Source organism: Ursus arctos, unplaced genomic scaffold (genome assembly GCF_023065955.2).
Source record: "Ursus arctos isolate Adak ecotype North America unplaced genomic scaffold, UrsArc2.0 scaffold_1, whole genome shotgun sequence".
NCBI classification, from domain to species: Eukaryota; Metazoa; Chordata; class Mammalia; order Carnivora; family Ursidae; genus Ursus; species Ursus arctos.
Window position 1 is genome coordinate 39,168,976 of NW_026622763.1, and position 14,306 is coordinate 39,183,281.

The 14,306-nt window shown below is 42.2% G+C and overlaps 1 protein-coding gene across 6 annotated transcripts in view; it reads right to left on the reverse strand.

The window, feature by feature from the left end:
* Positions 1-14,306, reverse strand: part of ACVR1 (activin A receptor type 1) — a 128,835-nt gene that overhangs the window by 12,853 nt on the left and 101,676 nt on the right. For all 6 annotated transcript variants that reach the window (XM_026492757.4, XM_057317917.1, XM_026492754.4 and 3 more), the window contains 2 exons: positions 12,241-12,516; positions 7,479-7,676 (listed from right to left, as the gene is read on the reverse strand). In XM_026492757.4, the coding sequence (XP_026348542.1) occupies positions 7,479-7,676; positions 12,241-12,516 (474 nt within the window). The remainder of the gene's footprint in view (positions 1-7,478; positions 7,677-12,240; positions 12,517-14,306) is intronic.

Here is a 14,306-nt window from a genome sequence, read left to right on the forward strand (position 1 = left end):
TGTAGAGAAAAACCCTTGTCTAGGAATATAAATCTGTACAACCACTGTGGAAAACAGTCTGGATGGTCCTCAAAAAAAGTTAACAGAGAAATACTAACCAATACAGTCATTCCACTACTGGGTATTTACCCAAAGACAATGAAAATACTAATTCAAAAAGATATATGCACTCCTATATTTATTGCAGCATTATGTACAATAGTCAAGATACTGAAGTAATCCACATGCCCATCGACAGGCGAATGGATAAAGATAATGTTGTGTGTGTACACATACACACACATACACACACATACACACACATACACACACACACACACACATACACACACACACACATAAACACACACACATACACACACATACACACAATGGAAGATTAATCGGCCATAAAAAAGGATGAGATTCACCATTTGCAACAACATGGATGGACCCAGAGGGTATCATGCTAAGTGAGGTAAGTCAGACAGAAAAAGACAAATACCATATGAATTTACTTACTATGAAATCTAAAAAACAAAACAAATGACCAAAAAGCAGAAATGGACCCATAAATACAAACTGATGGTTACCAGAGGAAAGGGGTGGGGAGATGGGCAAAATGGGAGAAGGAGAGGTACAGACTTCCAATTATGGAACGAGTAAGTCACAGGAATGGAGGGTGCAGCTTAGAGAATCGAGTCAGTGGTACTGGAATAGTGTTGTACGGTGACAGCAACTACAGCTGTGTGGGCACAGCTTCGTGTATAGACTTGCCGAACCACTATGCTGTACACCTGACACCGATGTAACGTTGTACGTCAACTAGGCCTCGATACACTAAGTTTGAAAAAAGCCAAGTTAAAGAAAAAGATTAATACTGGTACCAGCACGATTTCAATATGGAAAACACCCCAAAGGTAGTATGTGTATAAATGAATTTAGTCTCACCAGAAAGAATGCCTGTGAACACTGCTCTCCAAGATTCAAAAAGGTATACCCAAGATTTGTGTTACTTCACTGAACATTCCTAACAGGAGGCCTTCAAACGTTTTTCGTGCCGTGGTGCACATCAGACACCGCTAACAGGTAAATGCATGAGGCTGCTCACGGCAGAGGGGACGACAACGCAGGAGGTTCTGGCCCCCCGGGTCCTGTCTCACTGCTGGAGGTTTAAGAGAATCAGTATCTCAAGGCATTTCTGTAATCTCACGGCGCACACTCGCTGGGAGCCCTGCCTTACCCCACGCCAGGTACTCCTTTCTGCAACAGCAAGGGAGCTGAAGAACAGCTCTGGCTGCTCCCTGCTAGGGAGAGTACACGCGTGGCATGCCCTCATCCCTCTACCCCTACTGCAACCCGCGGGCATATGGAGCCATGCACATCACTCAAGCCAAGACTGACTCTGTTCTCAGAGATGTGTATTAAAATTATACGAGTATTCCTATTATCGAGATTCTCATCAGTGTCACATAGCACACGATCTACCGATCACCGTGTAGTCAGACCCTACGAAGTGGACACGTGAGTATCACAGTTAGCTGTCAGGGGAGAGGACAAAAGGCCTTGGAGAGGTACACAGCCATGGTCTGAGTTAAGCTATGAACAGGATGTCTCTGATCGGGTGTAGTGCCAACACCTAGAAAGAGAAACGTTCCACGAGAGTCCCAAAAAGTTGGCAGCTTCCGGGGTCTCACAGGAGAGGAAGAATGTGTCACTGAATGCTGGGCTGTTACAAGGTTTAAGACCCTGATACTTGAACAATGTTCTGCCAGACTCAGGCTATGATTTCATGAGGTCAGTTGACTGCTCTCCTCTGGTCTGGATCTCTCAATCAGGAACATGAAATTCTGGGAATCAGTGGGAAAATATCCTTCTTCCCCCTCCACCTCCATATTCCTTTCCCCAGCCACTTAACGAAAGGCTGAACAAAACAAAACAAAGCACGTGAAAGAAATGACTCTAATGAATATGAAAAAAAAATTCCCTAATATGATGATTCTTCCCCTTGTTCAAACCTTAATATACACCAGTGGGAAAAAAAACTTGAAATATGGTGGATATCAAGTTGCTGAAGAAAATAAAAGTTGTCATGGTTTCCATACACAAGCCCATCGTGCTTGGGAACAGAAGCACATGCAGCTCCCCGGCAAGCCCAGGATTACTGAGAATAAGTTGGTGTTTGACACACAGGCTTTGGAAACCTATTCTAACAAATAGTTCCTCGACCTCAACCCATAGTAGATGCAGCCTGGCCAGCAAGCATTTTTCTATGAGATACATTTTCACACTGGAATCCATCCCTAAATAAACAAAGTCAGTAACACTGAAACAAGAGAGTGTGTCCACCCAGTCCTCTGGTGGGAAGTGAAGAGGGAAACAAATGTAGTGTGTGAGTGCAGGATTGGCATAAGGAAAGGTGGAGGAAGGCCAACGGAGAATCACTCGAGTGGCCTTATCACTCATTTCCAGTGAACAGCAGGTACCCATGGTTGTGTTACTAAACACTTACTACATGCCAGACACACACAGGGTGCTTCACGTACATGAGCTCAGCTCATCATCAGAACTCTTGGGGCGCCTGGGTGGCACAGCGGTTAAGCGTCTGCCTTCAGCTCAGGGCGTGATCCTGGCGTTACGGGATCAAGCCCCACATCAGGCTCTTCCACTATGAGCCTGCTTCTTCCTCTCCCACTCCCCCTGCTTGTGTTCCCTCTCTCGCTGGCTGTCTCTATCTCTGTCGAATAAATAAATAAAATCTTAAAAAAAAAAAAAAAAAGAACCCTTTAAAGTAAATACTATTACTGGCAACATTTTTTGGATGATGACACCATGCACGTGACCGAGGCAGAGAGCATGACTGCAGAGCCTGAAATGTGAAGGCTCACACCGTACCGCCTCGGAAGAGCCCGAGAGCGGCAGCACGCAGCTGCACAGGGGGCACCCGCGCCGCGGCTTCCCCCGTGCAGGGCTCTGGGCCCAGGGAAAGCCACAGCAAGGAAAGAGAGAAACACGGCACAACCAGGTACTTAGCAACCAAACACAATGAAGGAACAGGATCTGTCCTACCATGCAAACGTGCTTGCCTACAAACTGGGTGCACTGCCTTTTCAAAATTTCTAGCGTATTGACGACAGTGAAGTATACCTGTCACATAAATGACCAAGTTATATGACATGAAACTGCAATGAAATATAGACTATGAGCTGCATGACGCTGAACAGAGGCTCGAGCTGCTCAGATGATGCTGTGGTCGAAAGTGCTGGAGGATGGATGGTGAAGATTATCTTACTTGGGTTTTCAACCCTTGAGCAGATGACCACAGTATTAGAACAACACGCCTGTCGGGTTTCTGCATGTAGAGATCCAAACAAGGCATAACACTGAAAGCTGAGGCTCCAGAGAAAGGGCTTCTGCCTTGGAGAGGGAACATACTACTGGGGGATACTTGGAAGGGGCGACTCAAGGTCTTCTATCAGACCAAAGCGAAATGGCACAAGTCCACAGTAAGGATGTATCTATTTACCTATGCAATCCCCATGCAAAGTTCTGTCCTCGCACTGCACTCAACTCAGGTAAGCAGACACAAATATATCCATAGAACTATCAAAGGAGGAAAAAAAGAATACTGTCAGAGAAGTAGGGAAAATCTAGAAAGAAAGGCCAGGGCCTAGACACAAGACTCTTAAAGATGAAATGAACCCCTCCTAAGCTTGCAAGAGAGCAGGTGTCACCTAAAGCATCAGAAAAAAAATCACGGGCATCCTGCTCAGATAGACTGTCAGCATCCTGGAGGCATCTATGACCCAGCCTGGGAAGACTGACTGATCCCATTTTAACATGAGATCTCAAGAGTATGGCCCCTGACCCAATGGTAATGTGGGGATCACCTGCGGCCCTGTTAGAAAGGGAGGTTCTCCGTCCAGACCTCCTAAATCAGAAACTCTGGGGTGGCAGGCCCAGCATTCTGTTTCTAGATGAATCTGACAGACACTCAGTTTAAGAACTATCGATCCAGGGGCGCCTGGGTGGCACAGCGGTTGAGCGTCTGCCTTCGGCTCAGGGCGTGATCCCGGCGTTATGGGATCGAGCCCCACGTCAGGCTCTTCTGCTATGAGCCTGCTTCTTCCTCTCCCACTCCCTCTGCTTGTGTTCCCTCTCTCGCTGGCTGTCTCTATCTCTGTCGAATAAATAAATAAAATCTTAAAAAAAAAAAAAAAAAGAACTATCGATCCAGGCAAACCCCTGCCTTAAGCTGACACCCAAAATTCACCCAGGAAAGGTGAGAAAACCATTTTCCTTTCTACCAATTCCAAATTCGGTATCCAACTAAACATAGGAAGTAAATTCCAAAAGACACTACTGAGAAGTCTTCAGATGTGCAAACGGACTTAATTCTCATTTCCTGTACAGAAACAGCATGAAGTTTATTATTAGCAGCAAATAAATGTAACATTCCAATGAAAATACAAAATGCAACATATTTTTATACTCATGGTTCACTCGAGGATCATATTGCTCCAGGAGAACTATCTGGTCATCAATTTTTATCATGGACTCAGAAACTCAAAGGATACATAACTATAATGACCTTCCTAAGATATTCATATATTTAAATGAGGTACATTTTATATGCAATAATTTCAAAAATATATATTCTTTTAATGACAGCTCCTAAAGCTGGTAAGAAAGTGAAATAGGTACATCGCACCCTGGGGTGAGCGGGATATTGTAAATTAGCACAACTCTTATGAAAAGCAATTTGGCAATATGTGTCAAGCCATAAAAACCTCCATACTCTTTGACCTATTAGGTCTACTTGTTTTCAGATTAAGAATTAATTCCCCAAGTGAAAAAGTTATATGAACAAAGGTACCTACTACAGGCCCCGAATGGAGGAGATGGGATGTCTGAAATATGAAAATGGCTAATAAAATATCACATGACCACTTAAAATAAAAACAGACTATTTCCCGTTAAAAGACACACTCGGATGAAAAAGATACAGAACTGTAACTATACTATGATGATAATGACGTCAAAAACATACAGGGTGCACAGAGAAGAAGTGGAAAGGCACACGGATGTTAGAACGTAAGGGCAAATTTTCTCTTATTTTTCTTTCTACTCATTTTCATTTTGGGGTAGTAATAACTAAAATATTAATAATCAACCTAGAAGTGTTCAATCCCACGTGCAAACCTATTTTGAGTCCAGATAAAGGATTTCCATCTGTGCGCGTGCGCGCGCCTGTGCACATTTATGGGAGGAGGGGGGACTAAAAAGAGAAGGGGAAAATATCAAATTAGTCACTGCCAAGGGACAGTAACTGATTTAAAAGGAGACACAACATACCCTTACCTCCCACTAAAAATCCAACTACACCACAGAAGAGAAGTTCAACCCACAGAATTTTAGGAACCAGAGAGCCACCTAAATGATGACGTAACAGGAAGTCGATCGATCAAACAACCAAAATAGTCCCTCTTCCTCTACCCTTCGTGATTTTTTTCTGCAAAAGAACGTTAAACACAGAACAGATGATGCAAACGACCATTTGTTGAGCTCAATTTTAAACTGATGACTCTAATTTCAAATGGACTCCTATTAAGCACAAGTGATCTTTAAGAGCCACTTGGGTTTATGCCTGTAACACAGGGAACGCGTTTGCAACATGAATTCTTACAAAGCCCAAATCCCACATTTCTGCCAAGCTCAGCTTTCATCGTGCAGGCCTGCTTGGAGCGGCTCCAGCCCAGCCGCCGCTGGCCGGCTACCATCCTGGCCTCGGGATATTAGTTTCCTCTTCACTGGGGGCAAGTTCCCCAGTGCATGGTTTATTATGACGCCAATCCTCCTCTAAATTGTTCGCTGAAATAAACAAATTAAAATTAGATTTTCAGTTCCAAGATGCTCAAGGATTCTTGGGGAGGGGGTAAGCAAATGAAGTCGATGTGTAATTCCAGGCAAAGTTCAGAACTTCATAAATCAGCAAAACAATCTCCCTGTTGCAGATAATTCTCAAGGCACTTTGATGGCACAAAATGCTACTCAGTAAGCTCCCAACGATTGAGAAACAATTACCAAGAAAATGTTCATGACTCCATCAGAAGAAAGAAAAGAAAAGGAAAATTAAAAGAACAGTCAGGTAGCAATGCATGTATGTTTATGTTTAATCTGAAACATTGCTTTTAACAGACTCTCTAAGGGTCTCAAAGCCAGACACACTCTGCTGTTAGAGAAAAAAAAGAAAAGAAAAGGCGGCAGCAGCCTACCATGAAGGCATGCCAATTTGAATTACTGCACACGAAAGCTAGGGTAAATTACTCCGATGCCGCTTTCCTCAAAGAACTTCCTATTCTCTGGCTATGTTGTTCAGGAAAATTATGATTGCCCCAAGAATCTCAAACCTTGAGCATTCACACATTATTTCTTTCATACTTCAAATCCAGGATTCTAAGGAGTCCTAGGAGAGGAAAGTATCTTTTGAAAATAAATATAAATCTAAATATATGGCATTTGCCTGTTTTTCTGGAACAATTTCAGACATGTCCTCTGAAAGAAGACTTCCAGTTGAGAAGACAGAAGTTTATTTAAGTGATTCAAGAAAGTCTGCCATAAAATCCACTTTGTGAGTAGATGGGGCAGGTGCAATTTAGAACAGTATACTTGGCGCTTTCAGAATACAATGTACTTCCAGTAAAGTTCAACAGTGTATTTGTGGCTGATTTGGATACATGAAAGACAAGAATAAGTTAAGAGTTTACTGTAGGGGTCACAGGTTTGAAAGGACGGACATAGGCTTCTGTAACTATGAAGACAACGCATTTCATAAAACTTACTCATTGGAGGACCAGCACTAGCCACCCACTCCGGGCTTCCTGAATCTGAATTTCACTAATTCAGAAGGTACAGCCTTGCTTCTTACAAAGAGGTGAATTCTGAATGTGCAACCTGAGCCTCTTCTCAATAACCCAAATTTAAGAAGTAAAAATATCTAAAATAGAATTCACCCTTCAATTTACTGAAGCATTCTTCTCATGTTAAATTCCACTTGTGAGAAGAACAAGGGAAGAGAGAGGATGGGAAGAAAGGCAGAACAGGAAGATGGGGAAAGGAAGGAATGAAATATGGACTATTCAAAAGAAAAGCCAAAGAATAACTAGTCTTCTCCGAAATTTTTTTTCCCCCAAGAGTCAGGCAGTGTTTATTGGGGGCTTATACTCAAGCACCAGGGAGGCAGTGCCAGGACCAGATGTCCCAGCCCGAAATATTCTTTTTCAACCCTCATTTCCTCTTGTGTAGCTAAAATATAATGCCATTACATTCCACCTACTAGCCATAAATCAAATATAGATGCTGATAGCTTGATGTATGATTCAAGGAATAAGTATGATTCATGGAACAACGTGGACTTAAATATTTCCTTTGCCCTTTTAAAGACAGCAGAACCAAGAGGACTCAGGGAAGGACATTGCTGTATTAGATCACGTACTTACCGTTGCTGACCATACGCCTGGCCACTTCCCACAAGACAAGTCCAAAGGCCCAAATATCAACTCTCTTGTAAGAATCGAAACAGTCCACCTGGATGGTTTCATCTAGAACTTCAGGGGCCATGTAGCGTTTGGTGCCCACACGGGGGTTGTTCCCCACATCGAGCTGATTGGTACTCTGGGAATGCATGACTGCCAGGCCTGAAAGGAAGAAGACAACAACGTGGGTCAATTTGCTTCCTTTCTCACACAGGGTTGCTGAAGGATGTTCAAACTGACCCCAATCTGAAGCGCCCTCTTGTGGCAGTCCTGGTCACTGCTGCACTATACCCAGAGTAGGTAATCTCTGGAATACTGTGGGAAGAGGACTTCCGTGACAACAGAAAAAAGAACTAATGCCAGAACCAGACTGAAGCTCTTAGGTTAACACCTGAACCTCTGAAACAAAAAGATCTGGATGAATAATAAACCAATGCACCAAAGCAATATGAGGCCAGTATTTCAAGTCCACAGGAAAACAGGCTCACAGGTTAAGTGGGAACCTCCAAGGGTTTTAGGAGAAGTAAAGCTCTCATATTCCCTCACAGCTCCCAATAACGTGCAAACACAAATTTCCAACAGGATGAGGCAGAGAATTTGAGGTAATGTATTACTACATAAAAGGCGGGCTACCATAGGCATTGTTCCATCCCTTTAGGAAGAGCTGCTCACCTGAGAAATAGCCATGCTGACCAAACCCACAGGCCTTTCTCTACAGTCATGCATGCAGACAGCGTTAAACTAGACCTCGATTCAAAGCACAACTCTCATGCTAAATGGCTTTGAAGCACTTTCTTACACCATGACTCATTTCAGAATTCTTCAATTAGAGAGACCTGGCATTCCTTGCCGACCGGGAGGGTTAGGCAGATACATGCATGATTCATTTGAGAATGAAATTACTTTTTGATGTATGTGCTGACCAACTCCAAGTGATTCCTTTAACACTCAAAATAATGAAAAGTGCCAAATTGGAACAAGCCGCCTCTGTAAACCTTTGCAACCCAATGATCCCTTGGGGATCCCTCAAGCCTTCTGTGGAGAATGCTTCTCCTCCCACTCCATGGCTTTGAATGTGTGGGACGATGACTCCTTCTCGCGCCACAGAGATGGCACATGGTATCGCACCCTTAATAATTGGCAGAGAAATCAGCAACTGCATTCACAACATCATACTGGCTCCTCTTTCCCCAATTCTTCTAATCAACCCCAGATTCTACGGCCACAGTGAACATCTCCTGAAACATGGACACCTCTCTACCGTTTCCAGAACCAAAGAGCCAAAATAACAGAATATGAAAAGGTGCAGTTTGAATAGATCATGGCAATACTAGCTGGAGCAGTTTAAAAATATGTCCACAAGTTCTTTGAAATGTCTCCCTTCAGGAGGCGAAGCTCAATTCCCCATGCCTTGAGTGAGGGCTGGACAGTCACACACAACATGGCAGAAGTGAATGGAGATCAAAATTAGGACATCAACAGCACCATGGCTTCCTCTCCGCTCTCTCTCAGGTCTCTTGTGTTATGAGGACACTCAGGCAGCCCTGTGGAGAGGCCTCCCAGACAAGGGACCGAAGCCTTCTGCCAATAGCCATGTGAGTGGAGCCATCCTGGGAGTTCCTCCAGCCCTGACGAAGCCTTCGGACGCTTGCCGCTCTCATCGACAGCTTGACTGCGTGACCCCCACAAGATCCTGAGCCAGAACCAGGGAGCTAAGTCATCCCAAGATTGCTGACCCTCAGATGACTATGTGAGATAACAAATTTGTGTTATTTTAAGCTGCTACAGTTGTAGAGGTAATGTGGTACCCAGTAACAGATAATTATCACGCTACCTAAAGAGACAAAACATCCGAATACAATGTGTAAACCTTGGCTAAATTCTTGTTTGAGAAAACTAGAAAAATCTTGGGGCACAGTCATTAAGCATCTGTCTTCGGCCCAGGGTGTGATCCCAGGGCTCTGGGATCGAGCCCCGCATCGGGCTCCCTGCCCTGCTGGGAGCCTGCTTCTTCCTCTCCCACTCCCCCTGCTTGTGTTCCCTCTCTCGCTGGCTGTCTCTCTCTCTGTCAAATAAATAAATAAAATCTTAAAAAAAAAACAAAAAACAGGGGCGCCTGGGTAGCGCAGTCATTAAGCGTCTGCCTTCGGCTCAGGGCGTGATCCTGGCGTTCCGGGATCAAGTCCCACATCGGGCTCCTCAGCTGGGAGCCTGCTTCTTCCTCTCCCACTTCCCCTGCTGTGTTCCCTCTCTCGCTGGCTGTCTCTCTGTCACATAAATAAATAAAATCTTAAAAAAAAAAAAAAAAACAGGAAAAATCTGAAAATGGACATTAAATGATACTAAAGAACTATCAATAATTTTAGGTGTGATAAACTGTGATTATGCGGGAGATACATTTTGAAGTATTTAGGAGTCAAGTGTCGTGATGTCTGTAACTTATTTTCAAATGTATGAGCAAAGACAGATGCCCAGCTACATAGAAATAAAGGAAATATTGCAAAATTTTAACAACTGTTGAATCTAGGTGTCGTGCATATGAAAGATCATTGTACTTCCTATTCTTTCAGCCTTTCTGTATGTTTCAATTTTTTATGATAAAAAGTTAGAAAAACAAATAGAATACTGGTATTTTTGCCTTATCAATAATAGAACATGATTTCTAATGAATGATTCTTAATTTCTGGGTATAAAGTGAAAAATTACACACAAATGATGATCTTAGAGCAGCTATCTTCTGTACCAAGGAATTATTCCCTGGATAGTAACACCTTAACACACGTATTTGTACAAATCCATGTATCCAACTGGAAGGCTACCAGCGAAAAGAAAGAAAAATGAATGACTAATTAGTTGGACTTACTGAAAAACACCTCTGACTCCCTATCAAGTCCATAACCAAAGCCAACAGCTTCCTCAATTTTCCATCTCCCCTAGACCACTGGACTATAACAGCTACCATCTGAATGCTTATTATTTGCCAAGGAAGTATAATCATTTCTGAATTTTATAAGAACCATGAGAGGTACATAGTAATTGATTTGAGTAACATGAATAATACTTGAACACAATGTTATGAACATTTGAAACAATACAGAATTACAGCGCACAGTGTCAAACACTAAAGCATTCCTGGCTAAGCCCCCCAATAGAGGATAAGCAGTCCTGCACTTCGGGCAGGTACATAGACAGATTAAAATACCTGCATAGATATACAGGGTGATAACTAGGAAAGCCAGGATTCAAGTCCAAATCACCCTGCTCCAAAAGCCAGGGCGTGGCCATAAAAGTCCTCTACACCACAAAAACTTAAGAGCCATACCCTTTCACTGCTATCCTAAGTATTTTTCTTCTCACACTTGCAAAACATCGTAAAATAATTCTCAGCAGGAATGCAGACTTTAAAGAAATTCAAAAGAAATACATTTTTCAGACATGTCACATCCTTTGTGTTTAAAATAAGAATAAATTTTATCATTTATATACAAGAGCTAATATTGTCCAAACCTTTATCAGCCTCACAATAACTACAATGATATGAATATAATATAAACCATGTTTTAATCAAATGGAGCGAGGACTCTCAGTAGTCCACTGAAATGAATAACCGATAATACCATTCAGTTTTCATTAGCGTAATTATTCAGCCAATATCCAAGTTGCATATGGTTTTATATACAGTGTCACTATAAATGAAAATAATCTTATTTATAATACAATTAAAGCTACACTGAGCATTACCCTAACACCACAGGAATGAGATATCCCAGCAGGACAAATTGTGAACTGGTTCAGGAATTTTTTTCCTCTTTCTTGACTGATACTTTTGCCATGGTTACAGAAAAACAACTTTAGAAGCCATTTTTATGATGAACTCATCCCATAGGTTTTTTTTTTTAAAGATTTTATGTATGTACATATGTACGTATGTATGTATGTATGTATGTATGTATGTATTTGAGAGCGAATGAGCAGGAGGGAGAGGGAGGGGGAATCCGAGGCAGACTCCACACTGCACGTGGAGCCCAGCACAGGGCTCCATCTCACGACCCTGAGATCATGACCTGAGCCAAAACCAAAAGTCAGACACTTAACCAACTGAGCCACCCAGGTACCCCTCACTCCATAGGTTATTTTAAATTTGTGTAAAGGTTTGTGAAATCAGAATGCTATAGACTACTGGTTGCCCCTGAGGGTGGGCTGGTCAGGAACTGACTGAGCAAGCAGTTTACTTGGAAGTGACTTTCCAAGATAATGCGAAGGTCTGAGTTTCGATACAGATTTGGATTTTACAGCACTTGTCAAAACTGTGAGAAGGTATTCCTTAAGATTTGTGTATTTTGCATGAAATTGGAATTTTACCTGGAGAGAAAAAAAGTCAAACATAATAGGCTGTAGGGCACGACAGAGTGGGATACACGCTGAAGTCGTCAGAAGAAAGGGCTCTTTTGTCCGCAGTTCACTTGGGAATGTATCAGTGATTAAAGATGGATTGATGAGTGGGGAGGGACGGATATGTGAGAAAGCTTACGAACAGTAAAATTTTGATGGGAGAATCCAGGTAGTGGGTATATAGCTGTTCACAAGGAAGTTCTTTCAATCTGCCTGCGTGCTTGAAAGTCTTCATAACAAGATGTTACGGGAGGGGGCATGGATGCGACCTAGCTAAATGATGGACTGCAACAAAAGTAAAAACTGTAATTAAAAAATATTTTTAAAACTTTACCCAAATCTGCTATGCAACACTGTCCATTCTTCTTAACCAGGATGTTTTTGCTCTTTAAATCTCGATGAGCAATGGCTGGCTTCCCTTGGGTCCCAAATATCTCTATGTGCAAATGTGCGAGACCACTAGCTATGGACAGCACTATTCGCAGGCAGCTAACAGTATCCAGAGTAGTGAGCTGAAGATAGTCATACAACGATCCCATTTCGTGGTAATGTGTGATTAACCACAGCTGGGTACTGGAGTGTCTTGATGTCATGTCTGAAGCAATAAAACCTAGAGAGAGCAAGAACAAAATTAGCAGACATATAAGAATTTCACATTATAACTTAGTATACAGAAATAGTGACCCATACAATAGATACCACCTGTAACAAAAAGTAACTAAACTAACCAACTACCATGAAAGGAGGTTTAGAGAGGCATCAACAGAAAAACATAATACTCTTAATACTACCAGTACCAAGGTACTGCTAAAGAATAGGAAATGTCCATATTTATTTTCATTATAAATAATCCTTTAAAAAGATTTTACATTGCTTTACGATTCAGATAGGAATAATATCTTGGTGTTTATCCGTGATGATAGTATCAAACTATCATGTTCATATTCCAAGTGCGATTACTCATCAGTCACCCAAAAAGAATAAAAAACATAGAATCGAAACACCTGTGTTCTAGTATTGACTGTGCCTGTGATTTGTTGTATAACACTAGACAACTCATTTAGGTTCTCTGGATTATCTCCGTTCAGATGTAAGACAAAGGGATAAGTTTATATTAAATGACTGACTACTCATCAAATAAAAAAGAAACCAAATATAATAAACATCTATGATGCTCTTTGTCAGTCACACAAGAACACCAAGATGATAGCGTCTGTTGCCCAGAAAAGAGGACAGATATAGGAAGGAAAAATTACAAGATCATGGAACGAATATAATGAAAGTACTGGTAGATCTGCAAAGGGCAACATGAGTCCAGAATAGGGAATCCTAGTAATTCAAACAAGATGTCACAACAGGCTTCCATTGAGAAGTGATAACTGAAGCGGTCTCGAAAAGAAGTGAGATTTGACAGATGTCAATAAGGAAGTAGGAAGAGATTTTCCTAGACATTCTGAGGGGACCCTTGAGCAAACTGAATGAACTCCAGAACTTCCAACCTACAAAATAAATTGTGATATGTGCGCTTGCCTTTCCTGCTACAGACATGCTTTCCACCCACTCACTCACACATTCTCTCTCCATATATGTTTATATATATTTATACATGTATTTTTATATATACATAAAAAAATACACACACACCCCTAATGGACACATGTACAAGCAGTGACATCTGGGACTTATAAATAAAAGAATATTAAAAAAAAAAGACAGGTATGGCTTGAGGCAGGATTAAAGGACTTGTGAAAGGATGCAGGAAAACAGAAACACGCAGAACACGCCTCGCACTTGCACAGAGCGTGATTTAAAGTCTGTGCCACTTTCATATACGTTTTCTCATAGGATTTTTATCAATACACCAGGAACACAGGTATCATTATACTCTGTTTATAAATAATGACAGTGCTGCTAGGAGATGCCAAATTACGCATCACGTCAGTTAAGTTGTCGCTGATCCCAAGTTTGGTGCTGGCCACCTGGGCACACCACAGCTTGTGCAGGAAACTCTGGGAAGAAAGAAGTGTCCCCTATTTGATCATCGTCATCATCAACAATAGAAGCAGCTAGTAATTACTGGGACTAACAAGGTGCCAGGCACAATTCTTCTACACACTCTGCACGAGATCCTCCAATACACAGGAAGGAGGCAGATGACAGCGCCAACATTAAAGCTAGTAATGGTCCCCGAAAGCCTGGCTCTAGAACCCATACTCTTACCCACAATGCCAGACCGCCCCCAAACAGGCTGACTTCTACTCAGAGAAAGACAATGTGACACTTGTATCCAGTGGACATCTGCGAAGTGAACAAAGTAGTTTCCGCACCTGGACCCCTACATCTCTCTCCCTCGCCCTCTGAGCCAGTTCCCACGGGCAGCCTCAGACTCTCACTCCATCC